The sequence below is a fragment of the Ornithorhynchus anatinus genome, chromosome 16, assembly GCF_004115215.2.
Source record: "Ornithorhynchus anatinus isolate Pmale09 chromosome 16, mOrnAna1.pri.v4, whole genome shotgun sequence".
Classification (NCBI taxonomy): Eukaryota; Metazoa; Chordata; class Mammalia; order Monotremata; family Ornithorhynchidae; genus Ornithorhynchus; species Ornithorhynchus anatinus.
In genome coordinates, this window is record NC_041743.1 from 12,838,459 (window position 1) to 12,852,469 (window position 14,011).

Genomic DNA, 14,011 nt, shown 5'->3' on the forward strand with positions numbered 1-14,011 from the left:
AACCTATCATTACCCCAGCCCAAGTGTCTCGGATCTTTTTTTTTGAGAAGTTAAAAATACCTACGTCTCACGAGGACTACAGAGCTTTACCTTTTTAGGCTGACCGTTGTCTTTCATTTCTTCCCCTCCGTGACTCAGAAATGAGAGTCGTTCAGGAATGAGGCTGGGTGGTCAGGCTGTCTCTAGGGTTTGCGCTGACTGCTTACTAAGCGTACTAAGCACTTGGGAGAGTAAATACTGTATAACAGAGTTGGTAGACATGTTCCCTGCCCACGATGAGCTTAGAGTCTAAAGAAGAACACTTACTCTATGCCAAGCATTGCACTAGGCATTGGGGTAGAACATTATCTTGCTCTGGACCGATCGTTTGTTTTAGAATGCCGAAAACTCACGGGCAAGGTAAGCTTTCCACTGTTGAAGCATGGAGATGGGAGAGCTCAATGAGGCTTTGAGGAAAGGTAAGAGAAAGAGAATAAGGTGTGAGATCAAGCCCAAACGGTTGTTCTCTCAAATGCCGCTATCATCATCACCCGCAGGTATTGAGCATCTATTGTGTGCAGCTTACTGTACTCAGCATTTTGTACTATATAGTTGTTGTTGTCTTATGCTGTGGAGTCGTGTCCGACTCATAGCGACTCCATGGATACATCTCTCCCAGAACCCCCCACCTCCATCTGCAATCGTTCTGGTAGTGGAGCCAAAGAGTTTTCTTGGTAAAAATATGGAAGTGGTTTACCATTGCATCCTTCCACACAGTAAACCTGAGTCTCCGCCCTCGACTCCCCCCATGCCACTGCTGCCCAGCGAGTTTTGACTTGTAGCAGATGGCCTGCCACTCACTAGCCACTGTCCAAGCTAGGAATGGAATGGACAGGTCTCTGCTTGACTCTCCCTCCCATAGTCGAGACTGGGAGAGTGACGGAAACTCTCCAGGTGTGACTCTGAGAGGTAACTATATAGTACAGGTAAAAAACACAATTCCTGCCCTCGAGGAGTTTACAGACTAGGAGGGAGAAAAGCAGTCATGAATTGCTAAATACGTGATAGCTATGTTCAATTTTTCAAATATGTGGCATTCAGGAACTAGGCCTGTTCTTGCTAACAGCCTCCTGCTTTCCATTTGGCTGACGACCGAGCTAGAGATCCATAGCAGGTGATGGGATGGGATTTAGGCTAGATGTAAAAAAAACTATCTCTTCTCTGAGGATGGGGAAATCCCAAATATGCTTCTAAAGTAGCATAAGGAGATTTTTAAAAAAATGTGTGTTGGTGGCGGGGGGTCCTTTCTTTGTCAGAGAGTTTAGGTACAGTCTTGGGTAGAGGTAAAGTGATGTACTCTTATGATCTTTCTTATTACATCTACCTCAAAGAGTCCATGAATCTCCAGCATGTTTACAATGCTACTGGTCTGTTGTGTGACCTGGGATTCTGCCTCTCAGTTACCTCATCTGAAAAATGGTTCAATAGTATTTATTGAGCGCTTACTATGTGCAGAGCACTGTACTAAGCGCTTGGAATGAACAAGTTGGCAACAGATAGAGACGGTCCCTGCCGTTTGACGGGCTTACAGTCTAATCGGGGAAGACGGACAGACGAGAACAATGGCAATAAATAGAGTCAAGGGGAAGAACATCTCGTAAAAACAATGGCAACTAAATAGAATCAAGGCGATGTACATTTCATTAACAAAATAAATAGGGTAATGAAAATATATACAGTTGAGCGGACGAGTACAGTGCTGAGGGGATGGGAAGGGAGAGGGGGAGGAGCAGAGGGAAAGGGGGAAAAGAGGGTTTAGCTGCAGAGAGGTGAAGGGGGGGTGGTAGAGGGAGTAGAGGGAGAAGGGGAGCTCAGTCTGGGAAGGCCTCTTGGAGGAGGTGAGTTTTAAGTAGGGTTTTGAAGAGGGGAAGAGAATCAGTTTGGCGGAGGTGAGGAGGAGGGCGTTCCAGGACCGCGGGAGGACGTGGCCCAGGAGTCGACGGCGGGATAGGTGAGACCGAGGGACGGTGAGGAGGTGGGCGGCGGAGGAGCGGAGCGTGCGGGGTGGGCGGTAGAAAGAGAGAAGGGAGGAGAGGTAGGACGGGGCAAGGTGATGTAGAGCCTTGAAGCCTAGAGTGAGGAGTTTTTGTTTGGAGCGGAGGTCGATAGGCAACCACTGGAGTTGTTTAAGAAGGGGAGTGACACGCCCAGATCGTTTCTGCAGGAAGATGAGCCGGGCAGCGGAGTGAAGAATAGACCGGAGCGGGGCAAGAGAGGAGGAAGGGAGGTCAGAGAGAAGGCTGACACAGTAGTCTAGCCGGGATATAACGAGAGCCCGTAGCAGTAAGGTAGCCGTTTGGGTGGAGAGGAAAGGGCGGATCTTGGCGATATTGTAAAGGTGAAACCGGCAGGTCTCGGTAACGGATAGGATGTGTGGGGTGAACGAGAGAGACGAGTCAAGGATGACACCGAGATTGCGGGCCCGAGAGACGGGAAGTATGGTCGTGCCATCCACGGTGATAGAGAAGTCTGGGAGAGGACCGGGTTTGGGAGGGAAGATGAGGAGCTCAGTCTTGCTCATGTTGTGTTTTAGGTAAGACTGTGAACCCCAGGTGGAAAATGGACTGTGTCCAACTTGATTACCATGTATCTCCCCAACAACTCAGAACACTGCCTGAGAAATAGTAAGTGCTTAAGAAATACCATTTAAAAAACAAAAGAACAAAAAAAACCTCACAATTATCATCAACCCCTGTGCAGTGGGACAGAGAACAATAAGCTTATTTGGCCAAGAAGACCCAACCCCGATAAAGTATCCACCTTTTAAAAACATTGCTTTATAGGGCTTGAATACACATGATGTTAACTTTTGGCAAGCACTTGAAAAGAAATGATAGCACAAATTGTCTTTGAAAATCCAGTGCTTCCTAGCCAAATTACTTCATGGCTGCCAGGACAACACTGTGTTGCTTCTTGGGTGCATACAGAATATTTACTATATAAGGGATGAGACTATTCCCTTTTCAAAGTCCAGCCCCCTTGTTTTCTCAGTAGTGACTCCTTTGTTTTTCCCATCTTGGATAAGAGAGTTCAAGGAGAACCTATTCCTAGGGCTTTATTAACAAAAGGAGAAAAGACCAAGTAACAAGTTGGACTGAAGTGTCCAAGCATATATGAAAGATGGTGGCTATTGTCCTCTAATAATAGCAATAATGATTGTGGTATTTATTAAGTGCTTACTATATGCCTGGCTCTGTACTGAGTGCTGGGCTGGATTCAAGCAAATTGGGTTCGACACAGTCCCCGTCCCACATGGGGCTCACAGTCTTAACCCCATTTTACAGATGAGGTAACTGAGGCACAGAGAAGTGAAGTCACTTGCCCAAGGTCACACAGCAGACAAGTGACAGAGCTGGAATTAGAACTCAGGTCCTGACTCCCAGGCCGGTGCTCTATCCACTAGGCCATGCTGCTTTTTAGAGAAGCAGCGTGGCTCAGTGGCAAGAGCCCGGGCTTGGGAGTCGGAGGTCATGGGTTCGAATCCTGGCTCTGCCACTTGGCAGCTGTGTGACCTTGGGCAAGTCAATTAACTTCTCTGTGCCTCAGTTCCCTCATCTGTAAAATGGGGATTAACTGTGAGCCTCACGTGGGGCAACCCGATTACCCTGTATCTCCCCCAGCGCTTAGAACAGTGCTCTGCACATAGTAAGCACTTAACAAATACCAACATTATTATTATATTCTCTAGATGGCCAAGGACAGTAGAGGAGGGGGTAAACTAAATTGTGAGATTTAGATGGATCAAAATAATATATACCCAGTGTCCTAACATGGTAGATTCACATTCTCATAAAACCTTCCATGAAGGAAAAGTCTCACTGTAGTAATCACCTCTGCCAACCCCACTTGCCTAGGCACAAAGTTTCTTTGCTATGTGGCATTAACGAAGAAACAAACTCTAGATGTTTGGAAGAATGAATCTTTGTTAACCTAACTGCATTCTGACCAAAGCACATATTAAAAATATGATTTATGGAGAACTGAATTCATAAAGGAGCATTATCAAGTGTTATCATGGGAGGTTGTGGACTGATCTTTTCCAATAGCTGTAAAAAATAATATAGATTCTTGTCGTTCACCCCTTGCTAGGGAGGTGACTGGGAAGACCTTTTAAAATTGATCAGTCAATCAGTGAGCATTTCTTTTGTGCAGGGCACCTTACTAAGAACTCAGGTGAGTACAAAAAAGTTAGTTGACAAGATCCCTGCTTTCAAGGAGTTTACAATCTAGTGGGGGAGACATTCTAAAATAAACAGGAAAGTAAAAGAAATGAGAAAGCCTCATTTTTTCACTGAATCAGTGATATGTACTGAGTGCTTACGGTGTCAAACACTTTAGTAGGTGTTTGGGGGAGTACCCTACAAAAGGGTTGGTAGACATGATCCTTGCCCACAAGGAGCTTACAGTCTAGAGAGAGAAAGGGGAGGAGAGGGGAAACATCAGTATTTCTCCTATTTGTGAATTACTCACACTTGCTATTTTTCTTTCAACCTATTTTCTTCATTTCCAGCCACAAATCTCCTTTTGAAAAAAACAAAATCTTCTCCTCCCTTCAGGGAATCCAGAGATCATTCCGTTCTCTTTCCCAAGCAAGTTCAGCGAGTGCTCTTCTTCTTGCTAATGTTTCATTCAATTCCTAGAAGCGGGGGAGAGGCGCACTTTGTCTTCTTCCCATCTAATTGCTGTGATGATGCAGGAGCGGAAGTGGAGAGCAAGAGCCCCTTTCATGTGGATGCATGCAGGAGAAGGAGCTCAATTCATTAGTACCTCCCAGGAAGCACATGATTTTGTTGGCATTCCTTCTGAATGACAGGTAGCATGTAAAAGGTGTGGAAAGATCATGAACGTAAGACTTGACAATTAGCCAGCAGACACCGTGCCCAAAAAGAGCCTTCCAAACCCCCTAAGAGACGACTGGCACTTCGGTATCCGCAGGATGAAGGGGATTTAAATTTTTCCCTGCCTCTAATATACGGCCAAGTATGGTCCACTGTCTGAGAAAAAAAATGCAAGGCCTCTCGCTTGACATCTTTACTTTGAAAGAAGTCTTTTTAGATTGAGCAGAGGACTTTTTCAGTTGTGTAGGGATTCAGTGAAACTGGAATAATTAATTTAAAATGCTGAACTTTCCTCCCACTCAGGAAGCTGTTAATGTAATCCTTGGGGGGCACGTCATAGTCGAACTAAATATCTCTTTAACCATCACAGCAATAGGCTGGAAAAAATTCTGACCATCCAGGTGTATCATAATGCCACAGGCTACAGTAGGGACATCGGATAGCGGTCATCTTTGTCATAATTTAGCAAAGAAGGACCAAAAGGTTGAGGCTTGATCAATGTCGTTTTTCTTTTTCTATGGGCCCTCAGACGCGTCTCACGCATCTAGAGCCTGCAAAATTGGTATTTGCCCCTTGTGTTAGGGAAACTGTATTCTTCCTCCCTTCCTCACTAAATCTCCAGCCTGCTCAGATTTAGGGGACTGATCCTTCAGCTCCTCCAAAATGTCCAAAAATGAAAAAGTGGGAAATGCTATATGCTGATAGGGTGATATATTGCCATAACCTGGAGGCACAATTAATCGTTCATAGTGTCAGAATGTTGATCCTATCTATTTGGTCCCACTAACATTTTATATTGGTGCTCTACCTTCTGTTCACCTGTGCAGGTTAAGGCAAATTTTTATTCAGAAAATATACCTTTCTCTCAGAGGTGTGGTCAAGTACACAGAGAATTTGTCTTCACAAAAATATGATCCGAGTTTAAATCTTAAAAAGCAGTACTCGGCAGAGAGATAACTCTCCCATGCTTCCAGAAAGGGCCCTGATGTAAAAGCATCCTTGTCCACATGGCTAGTTGAGCCCTGATTTCGGCTTGATTCCGAGTTCTAGGTAGGGTCGGCATTAGCGGTTTGCTAGTCCCAGGTAAACAGGAATTTTACAGCTTAGGCGTTGGGGGTGTTTGCCTATATTTATGTAGGACCCCTCCCCCCCCGCCCCACACATACACACACGTACACATCTGACCTGTGATTTTGAAGACACTTCTACCATAGTGAAATTTCATTAAGATGTACAGGTACGGCTGGTTATTCTCATGTATGATTCATAGTTCCTTCCCCACCCTCCAAATTTCAAGATTGCCTTTTGCTCTATTGTTGTCTTTGTTACCCAAGGTATCTGGCACTGTTTTCATTTCTCCATCTTCAATCAGTGAATCCATCAATCACTGTGATTTATCTAGTGCTTACTGTCTGCAGACCACTGTACTGTGACCTTGGGTGAGTTCAATATAATAGAGTTGGTACACACGATTCTTACCCTCAAGGAGCTTTTTTTTAAAGTCTTTGGGAAAAAGCAGTGTGGCCTAGAGGAAAGAAAAGGGTCCTGGGAGTCAGAGGGCCTGGCTCCTACTGCTGGTTTTACCACATCCTGCTGTGAGACCTTGGACAAGTCATTTCGCTGTGCTTCAGTTTCCTCATCTGTAGAATGGGGATTCACTTCCTTTTCTTCCTCCTACTTAGACCAAGAGACTCATGTGGCACTAGGACTGTGTCCAACCTGGTGAGCTTGAATCTGCCCCAGCACTTAATAATCGCTTGGCTCCTCTCTAGCCTGTAAGCTCCTTGTGGTTAGGGAACAAAGCTACCAATTCTATTATACTGTACTTTCCCCAGCACTTAGTACATTCCTCTGCCCACAGTAAGCACTCAACAAATACAAATGACTGTTTGCTACAGAGTAAGCGCTAAACAAATCCCATAGTTACTCTTATTATGTGTTCAAACATCCATTTATGAACATTATACGCCACGCTGACCTGTCTCCCACTATTGTCTCCCAACTGTCACTGATAGGCCACATTGCTTGAGGTTTTATTTTAGTAAAGCTTAAAATAATTTCTTCCATCCTCTCTTTGAATGGTTACCCCACTTCAGCTCACCACAGAATAGTTTTGTGGGTAACCTGCATCCATCTGCTCTCCTTCCATGTCCCGTCCAGCGACCGTATGTCTCGATGAGCACTGCTCTAATGCTGGTGCTCTGACTGTATTTTAGGACTCCATTGGTGGTTATCCTACCTTGCAGGTTAATTTTAAATAACTGTATGTAGGTTGGATTGTTCCAGAAAGAGAATGTTGCATTTGTGAGAGAGCCAACTCTCACAGCCATGATCCCACTAGATTATTAGCTTCTTAAGAGCAGGAATTTGGCTACCAGCTCTATTGTCTCTTCCCCCTCTGGACTGTAAGTTGTTGTGGTCAGGGATTGTCCCTCTTTATTGCTGTATTGCACTTTCCAAGTGCTTAGTAGAGTGCTCTGATCATAGTAAGCACTCAATAAATACAATTGAATGAATGAATACTTGGATTGTAGTATGCACTTAACAAATTCAACAGCTATTATTACCTACTGGCTCAAGAGTTTTTCTCCTTTAACCATGCCCTCCTGGAGTCAGGTGGATAGTTACACTCTTTATTTCTTCCTTTCTCTCCGCCTTCGTTCTCAAGCCTAGGACGGCCACCCTATTTGAGCACGGAAGGAAGGCAGGGAGATCCTTTTTGGGTCATTGTTCCCGAGGATTCTGAGATTCATGGAAGGGATACATTTCCTAGTAAATGGCCTCTTCTAATAATGACAGAGGGACCAGCCACTTTGGACCACCCTGAAAGCTGACTCTGTTTCTGGATAAAGTTGAGGTTGTTTGACATTGATAAGTTTTATCATCAGTCGATTTTCATTTTCAAAACTATTATTTGACTTAACAAATTCAAGTATATATGGGATTGTTTTCATTTTCATAATCTGCTATTCCAAATTTTGTTTTCAGGGTCATAGATCACTGATATACCATTTGGTCATGTCTTTATTTAATCATAAATAACTGGATTTAAATGTCTCTTGTTTAGGTAACTGAGATGTTCTTGGAATTGTCTCTTGAAGTTTGGTAAGTGTCTGGTTTCCTTTAAAAGAAAATTTGTCTTCAAAAAAATAAGGAAATTGCTCTAAACCTCTTAAAATCCCTCTGTTTCCTTCCTTGGGCATGCTACAATTCAAATTCCAGTCAATCACCACTTTTCAAACACAACATTATGCTCCTTGCTTCACAGTTGTTTTTCCACGTGCAGCATTTTGACTTTAATGATGCTCAGAAAAAAATGCTAATAAAGGTAAAAAAAAATATTCTTTCATCATTTGCCCTGTCACCTGGTAAGAGTTGTTTAAGATCCTGCACGATGCCTTTAAATATATTATAGAATTGTATCCCTGGTTCCTAACGACCTCTTATATAAAATTCAGAGATGCAGCCGTAACTAATTACTGATTTAGCATAGAGGCTGCAAGAGGCACCTGGTATCAATCACTGCAGGGAAGGCCGTTCTCTCCCCATTCTTCCTTTTTCAGCCAATCCGCTTCCCAGTGGATAACTTGTACTAGGCTATGTTCCCCACTTGCGCAGGGGCTCAGGAATGAGGTAACATAGATGGAGTGTGAATGGAAAGGGTGGATGTCTTCTTTCCTGCTCTGATTTCATGCTGCTTTTTGCCAAAGCAAGAGAAAATCCTGTTCAGTTCCTTTTTCCCCTTCACCCCACTTCCCATTCATGAACATCAGATTTTTCTCTTGCCCCAGTTCTGTGCTACCTTCTGTAGAGTTAGGGAGGAGGGAGTGGAGGTTTGGTAGAGGATTGTCGTCCCTCGTCATAGCTTCCTTGCTTATCCTAAGCATCTGGAAATGCTCCTGATTTAGAGACTTCTTGATCTCCATAGCCATGAAAGCTATGGGCAGCTCAAGATTAGGGACAGAGGCCCTGGAGGAATCAATTTGGAGCTGAGAGGACAGAGAGTGGCAAGAGGGAATGTTTCTGGGTAAAATCGGACTGGTTCCCTGCCATTTAGGCCAAAAAGACGGGGCCAGGACTCAGGCACCCAACCTGTAATGTCGGTATTATTTTCTTGCCTGCGGGAAATAAGGGCAAGAAAAGGCTTTAGAGGGGGCTCACAAGGTCCTGGTTAATTCTCCCACCCTTCCAAAAAAAAAAGTACTCGGAAGGTGGGTAGCTTTAAGTGTGGGGTCCGGGGAGTTGAATGGAGGGAGGCTTTCAGACTTTATTCCATGGAGCCAGTGATTAAGTGGGGCATCAATATTTTAGCAAAAAGAATTAGAAGCAGGGAGAGATTGACTAGCCGGTAAATATACACAGTGGGGGATTTAGTCCTTTAAATCGTGACTTTTGGTGAACTGTGGTAATACTTGACCAATTATTTCATAAATGACATGCAATTAGTACAGTGCTTTGCACATAGTAAGTATTCAATAATTACTGTTGATTGAGTGACTGAAGTGGTGGAGCTGGGTTTAGAACCCAAGTCCTTTTGACTCCCAGGCACCTGCTTGTAAATAATTATAATAATAATGATGGTATTTGTTAAGCACTTACTATGTGCCAAGCACTGTTCTAAGCGCTGGGGGGGATACAAGGTGATCAGGTTGTCCCAAGTGGAGCTAACAGTCGTAATGCCCATTTTACAGATGAGGAAACTGAGGCAAAGAGAAGTTAAATGACTTGCCCAAAGTCACATAGCTGACAAGTGGTGGAACTGGGATTAGAACCCATCACCTCTGACTCCCAAGCCTAGGCTCTTTCCACTGAGCCACGCCGCTATTCTGCAAATCACACCTGCTTCCTGGAAATAGGATAGATTTTCACTTTACTAAAAATGATGGTGACTTCCTATTAAATGATTAGGTAGCATTGAATATACTGTAGATTGAATTAGCAGAGAAAAAGAGATTCTTAAAGTCACATTTAAAGATGCATTTTAGTTATTCTGCCTACAACATTTTTCCATGAAAGTTTTTCACTGAAGGAGCAAGTCAGTTGACTGTTCAGATACGTTTATTATTTTAGGTAGAGTTTTTCATTTCATGGGAAAATAGATGGTGTGGACTTATTATGTTGTGATTAAGCATTTCCTTTTTTTAATTTCATTTTTGCATGGAAGAGTTTTCTTGCACTGGCCATTTGCTTCTGTTTGAAGTTATGTCTGTTTGGTTGACAGCCCTTCTCCGGATCTCCGGTTCAGCATGGCTCTATGTGACCAGGAGAAGATTTTCAGGCAGCAGAGGAAAGAGAACATAAAGGAGAATATGAAAAAACTCTTAGGCCCTGAGAATAGCGAAGGCCTGTGCTCATCCCGGGATGTAAGTGGAAACTTTTTCAATACATGCTACGATTGTGGGGAAAAATAATCTTGTGCTCGGATTGTTTGTTCTTTAAGGTTCAATTTTAATTATTGATTAAAGACATTTCCAACATTTTTTTTTAGAGTAAGGTTATGGGCAGAAGAGCTTGGGAAGGGAAGAAAAATACCTTGCCTCTTATCCCAGCTCTGCTGACTAACCTTAGACAAGATCAATCAATTATATTTATTCAGCACATACTCTGTTGTGTACAACACAACGATATAACAGGCACACTCCCTGTCCACGGCGAGCTTACAGTCTAGAAGGGAAGAAGACACTTAATATCTTTTAGGTACAGCTTATTCCTCTGTAAAATGGGGGAAATAGGTACTTAATACCTCACAGGAATGTTGGGAGGATAAACAAAATAAGTAAAGCACTTCATACAGATAAAATCTCTGTACAAATTCAAGGAGATAGTGGGTCAGCTTGAGTGATAATGTTATACTGTTTTCTCCCTGCAATCCCTTTTCATAAAGTAAATTAAACCTTAGGCAAGAGTTAAAATGTCCACTTGAACTGGTGGGAGATGCTTAGACTCAATGTGGTGGGTTGAGGCAGATTTACCCTGATACATCAGAACAAACAGTGGTTCCAGGACCTGCAACTTTAGAGGTCCCTGAGGCTGGGAAAATCCGGATGAGAACGTGTAAATAGTATAATAATTGTGGTATTTATTAAGTGCCTCGAATGTGTCAAGTGCTGTGCTCAGTGGTAGGCTAGATATGAGATCGGATGTAGTCCCTGGACCATACGGCCCACAAGGAAGGAGAACAATTATTCCCAATTTTACAGTCGAGGAAATCGAGGCACAGGGCACCCACATCTCCAAAAGGCCTTCCCTGACTCCTCTCATCTCTCTCTCCTCTACTTCACCTAGCACTTGAATCTGTACCCCTTAAGCATTTTATATTCCTCCCATTCCCAGCGTCTCAGCCCTATGCATAAATCAGTCAATTATTTATTGAGAGCTTACTGTGTGCAGAGCTCTATTGTACAATAGAATTGGTGGACACATTTCATGACATTAGTATAAATAAATGAATTGTACATAAGCACTGTGAGGCTGAGGGAGGGCTGAATAAAGGAGACAAATAAGTGTGATGCAGAAGACAATGGGAAAAGAGGAAATGAGAGCTTAGTCAGGGAAAGTCTCTCGCAGGGGATGTACTTTGAAGGTGGGGAGAGTAATTTTCTGTCAGATATGAAGATGGAGGACATTCCAGGCCAGAGACAGGACATGGGCAAGAGGTCAGCAGCAAGATAGACTAGATTGAGGTAGACTGACATAAGAGGAGTGAAGTGTGAGGGCTGGGTTGTAATAGGAGAGCAGTGAGGTGAGGTAGGAGAGGGCAAGTTGATTATTTGCACACTCCACTCTTTCCCCTATTTGTAATGTATTTTACGCCCTTTCTCCCTCTCTAGAATTTAAGCCCTTTGTGGGCAAGGATTAAGTCTACCAGCTCTACTTTATTGTACTTTTTCAGGAACTTAGTACAGTGTTCTGCACTCAATGAATACCTTGGATTTATTGGTCACATTAGTGTCACAGATATGCAAGGCAAAAACCCGTCCCCACACTACTCTCAAAATCTGGCTCTGAACATCCCCAAACTGGCCCTGAGTGGTCTGTGTACATTTTTCACCTAGCCTTGGGGATGATGATAATGATAATAATAATAATAAATGATTATGGTATTTGTCAAGTATTTGCCACCTGCCAGATACTACTAAGTGTAGGAGTAGATAAATGATAGGTTGGACACAGTCCCTGTCCAACTACTATGGACACTGGGCTCCCAATCTAAGTAGGAGGGAGAACAGGTATTTAATCCCCATTTTACAGATGAAAACTGAGGCACAGAGAAGTTAAGTGACCTCTCTAAGAACACACAGCAGGCAAATGGGTGAGCAGGGATTAGAACCTACAACCTCTGACTCCCAAAACAGTGCTCTTTCCTCTAGATTATGCTACCTCTCTTAGAACTTCCTTGATAGCCAAGGAAAGTCAGATATTTTTGTTTGTTTATTTAAACTGTCTGAAATTTAGCAAAGTCTGCCTGTTTGGAAAGTGGCTCAGCTGTCAGCTGAAAGAATAACACAAACTTCATTTGGCTGATCTTTGGCCTTTTGCAATTTTTTAAAAATGTGGCATTGAGTCACTTGTAGAGATTGCTTTCAATTTGAAAAATTGAACAACAGGTGTGGTGTCTGCATATCTCTGTGCTATATCCTGTGACTCTACCTGTTGCCAAATTCTGTGTCTGGCGAAAGCATGTTAAAGTCATCTGAAAATGGATATTATTCAGTTGAGTCCCCTTGGAGCAGTCTTCTTAATAACAATGCAGCGTTATGAACTTGTGAAACAATCATATTTATTGAGTGCTTACCATGTGCAGTCCAAATGCATTATTATTCTATAGCACTATAGGAAATATAGATGCCTCTATTCATTTACTGATCTAGTCTTATTGGGCAGGGCATCTATGAGAGAAGGGAGAATGGACCAAGTTTAGGAGAGAAAGGGGGAGAGGGAGTGGGAGAAACAGAAAGCAGAAGAGCCAGAGAGAGAATAACGTATCAAAACTACTGAGAGGAGAGAGAAGGACAGGCAAAGAGAAGAAGGATACAGCTTTCCTCTCCTCTCTCTCAGGGTCTTAGAACTCACTGGAAAGAGGTGTAGACTGGTTTTCTTCATTTATAAAGTACTAGGTTTTAAAACTGTTTGGCAGTCCCTAATGTCTACTTGGGTTGAAAAACTCACTCGATCAAAGAAGCGCAGATTGCAATTTAGGACAGTTTGTTAGTGTTGGCCCTTCTTTACCTTGGCGGGCAGTAAGTTTGCATAAACCCTAGTGAACCGAATGGGGAAAAATGAGTTTCACTGCAGAGTTTACACTTGTGGCAACTTCCCCTTTGGAAAAAAAAAAGTCATTTTTCTGCAAGCGAGGCTCCAGGAGAAAAGCAGCATCTCTATAATATTTATTAACAAGCCACTGACTTGGGCTAAAATTAGGGTGGAAGGGTAAGAGGTTGTGAGAGGCATAGAGATATAGAGGTGTAGAGGTCTGCACCTCACATCTACTCTTGTTTTTCAGCTGAGAATAATAATGATGATAGTATTTGCTAAGCACTTTGTGTACATTTCAAGCACTTAGTACCGTGCTCTGCACGTAGTAAGCAGTGCTTTGCACGGAGCTCCTAGGCAATATATTTAACATCTCTGACATCCTGGTGTGCAGAGAACAGTACTGCACACCAAGATATTGGATTTAATGTGTGTGTTGTCACTGGTTTCTACATATCTGTGGACATCTTCAGGATCAGAAAAAATGTTTGTTGATATAAGATTTTTAAAACCATCAATACTCTCCAAGATGGGAAAGAGCAGATATTTTTCAATTTTAGTGATAGCTAATAAAAATAACTTATATTCCACCTAACATCCTATTCTCAAACGGTAGAGTTTGACCCAAATATGGAGTAGGGCAGTGGACCAATTATTATTTTTTTTCCACCTAACTGCTGTGAATAAAAGGAACTTTATGTTCGCAATATATGTTTCCACCTTGTGGAAAAAAGGGATTATGTGATTTATGATCACTTATTTTTTATTGCCTTTCTAAAATCAATTTCCTAAAAGTACCAGGTATATTCACCTTTACCAGACTTAAACTACTTAGACTGTGAGCTACAGATGGTTCAAGGACTGTGTCTTACCTTATAGAC

The 14,011-nt window shown here is 42.8% G+C and overlaps 1 protein-coding gene and 1 non-coding gene across 3 annotated transcripts in view; one reads left to right on the plus strand and one right to left on the minus strand.

The window, feature by feature from the left end:
• Positions 1-14,011, plus strand: part of PLA2G4A (phospholipase A2 group IVA) — a 110,979-nt gene that overhangs the window by 60,541 nt on the left and 36,427 nt on the right. The window contains exons 6-7 of one of the 2 annotated variants that reach the window (XM_001516265.4): positions 7,945-7,982; positions 10,099-10,240. In XM_001516265.4, coding sequence (XP_001516315.1) covers positions 7,945-7,982; positions 10,099-10,240 — 180 coding nt within the window. Of the gene's footprint in view, positions 1-7,944; positions 7,983-8,455; positions 8,511-10,098; positions 10,241-14,011 lie in introns of those variants that run through there. The other variant, XM_007668998.2, reaches the window with a different exon arrangement.
• On the minus strand, positions 814-951 carry LOC114817539. Its single transcript, XR_003765402.1, has one exon. It is a non-coding gene; the product is annotated as a small nucleolar RNA SNORA7 (small nucleolar RNA).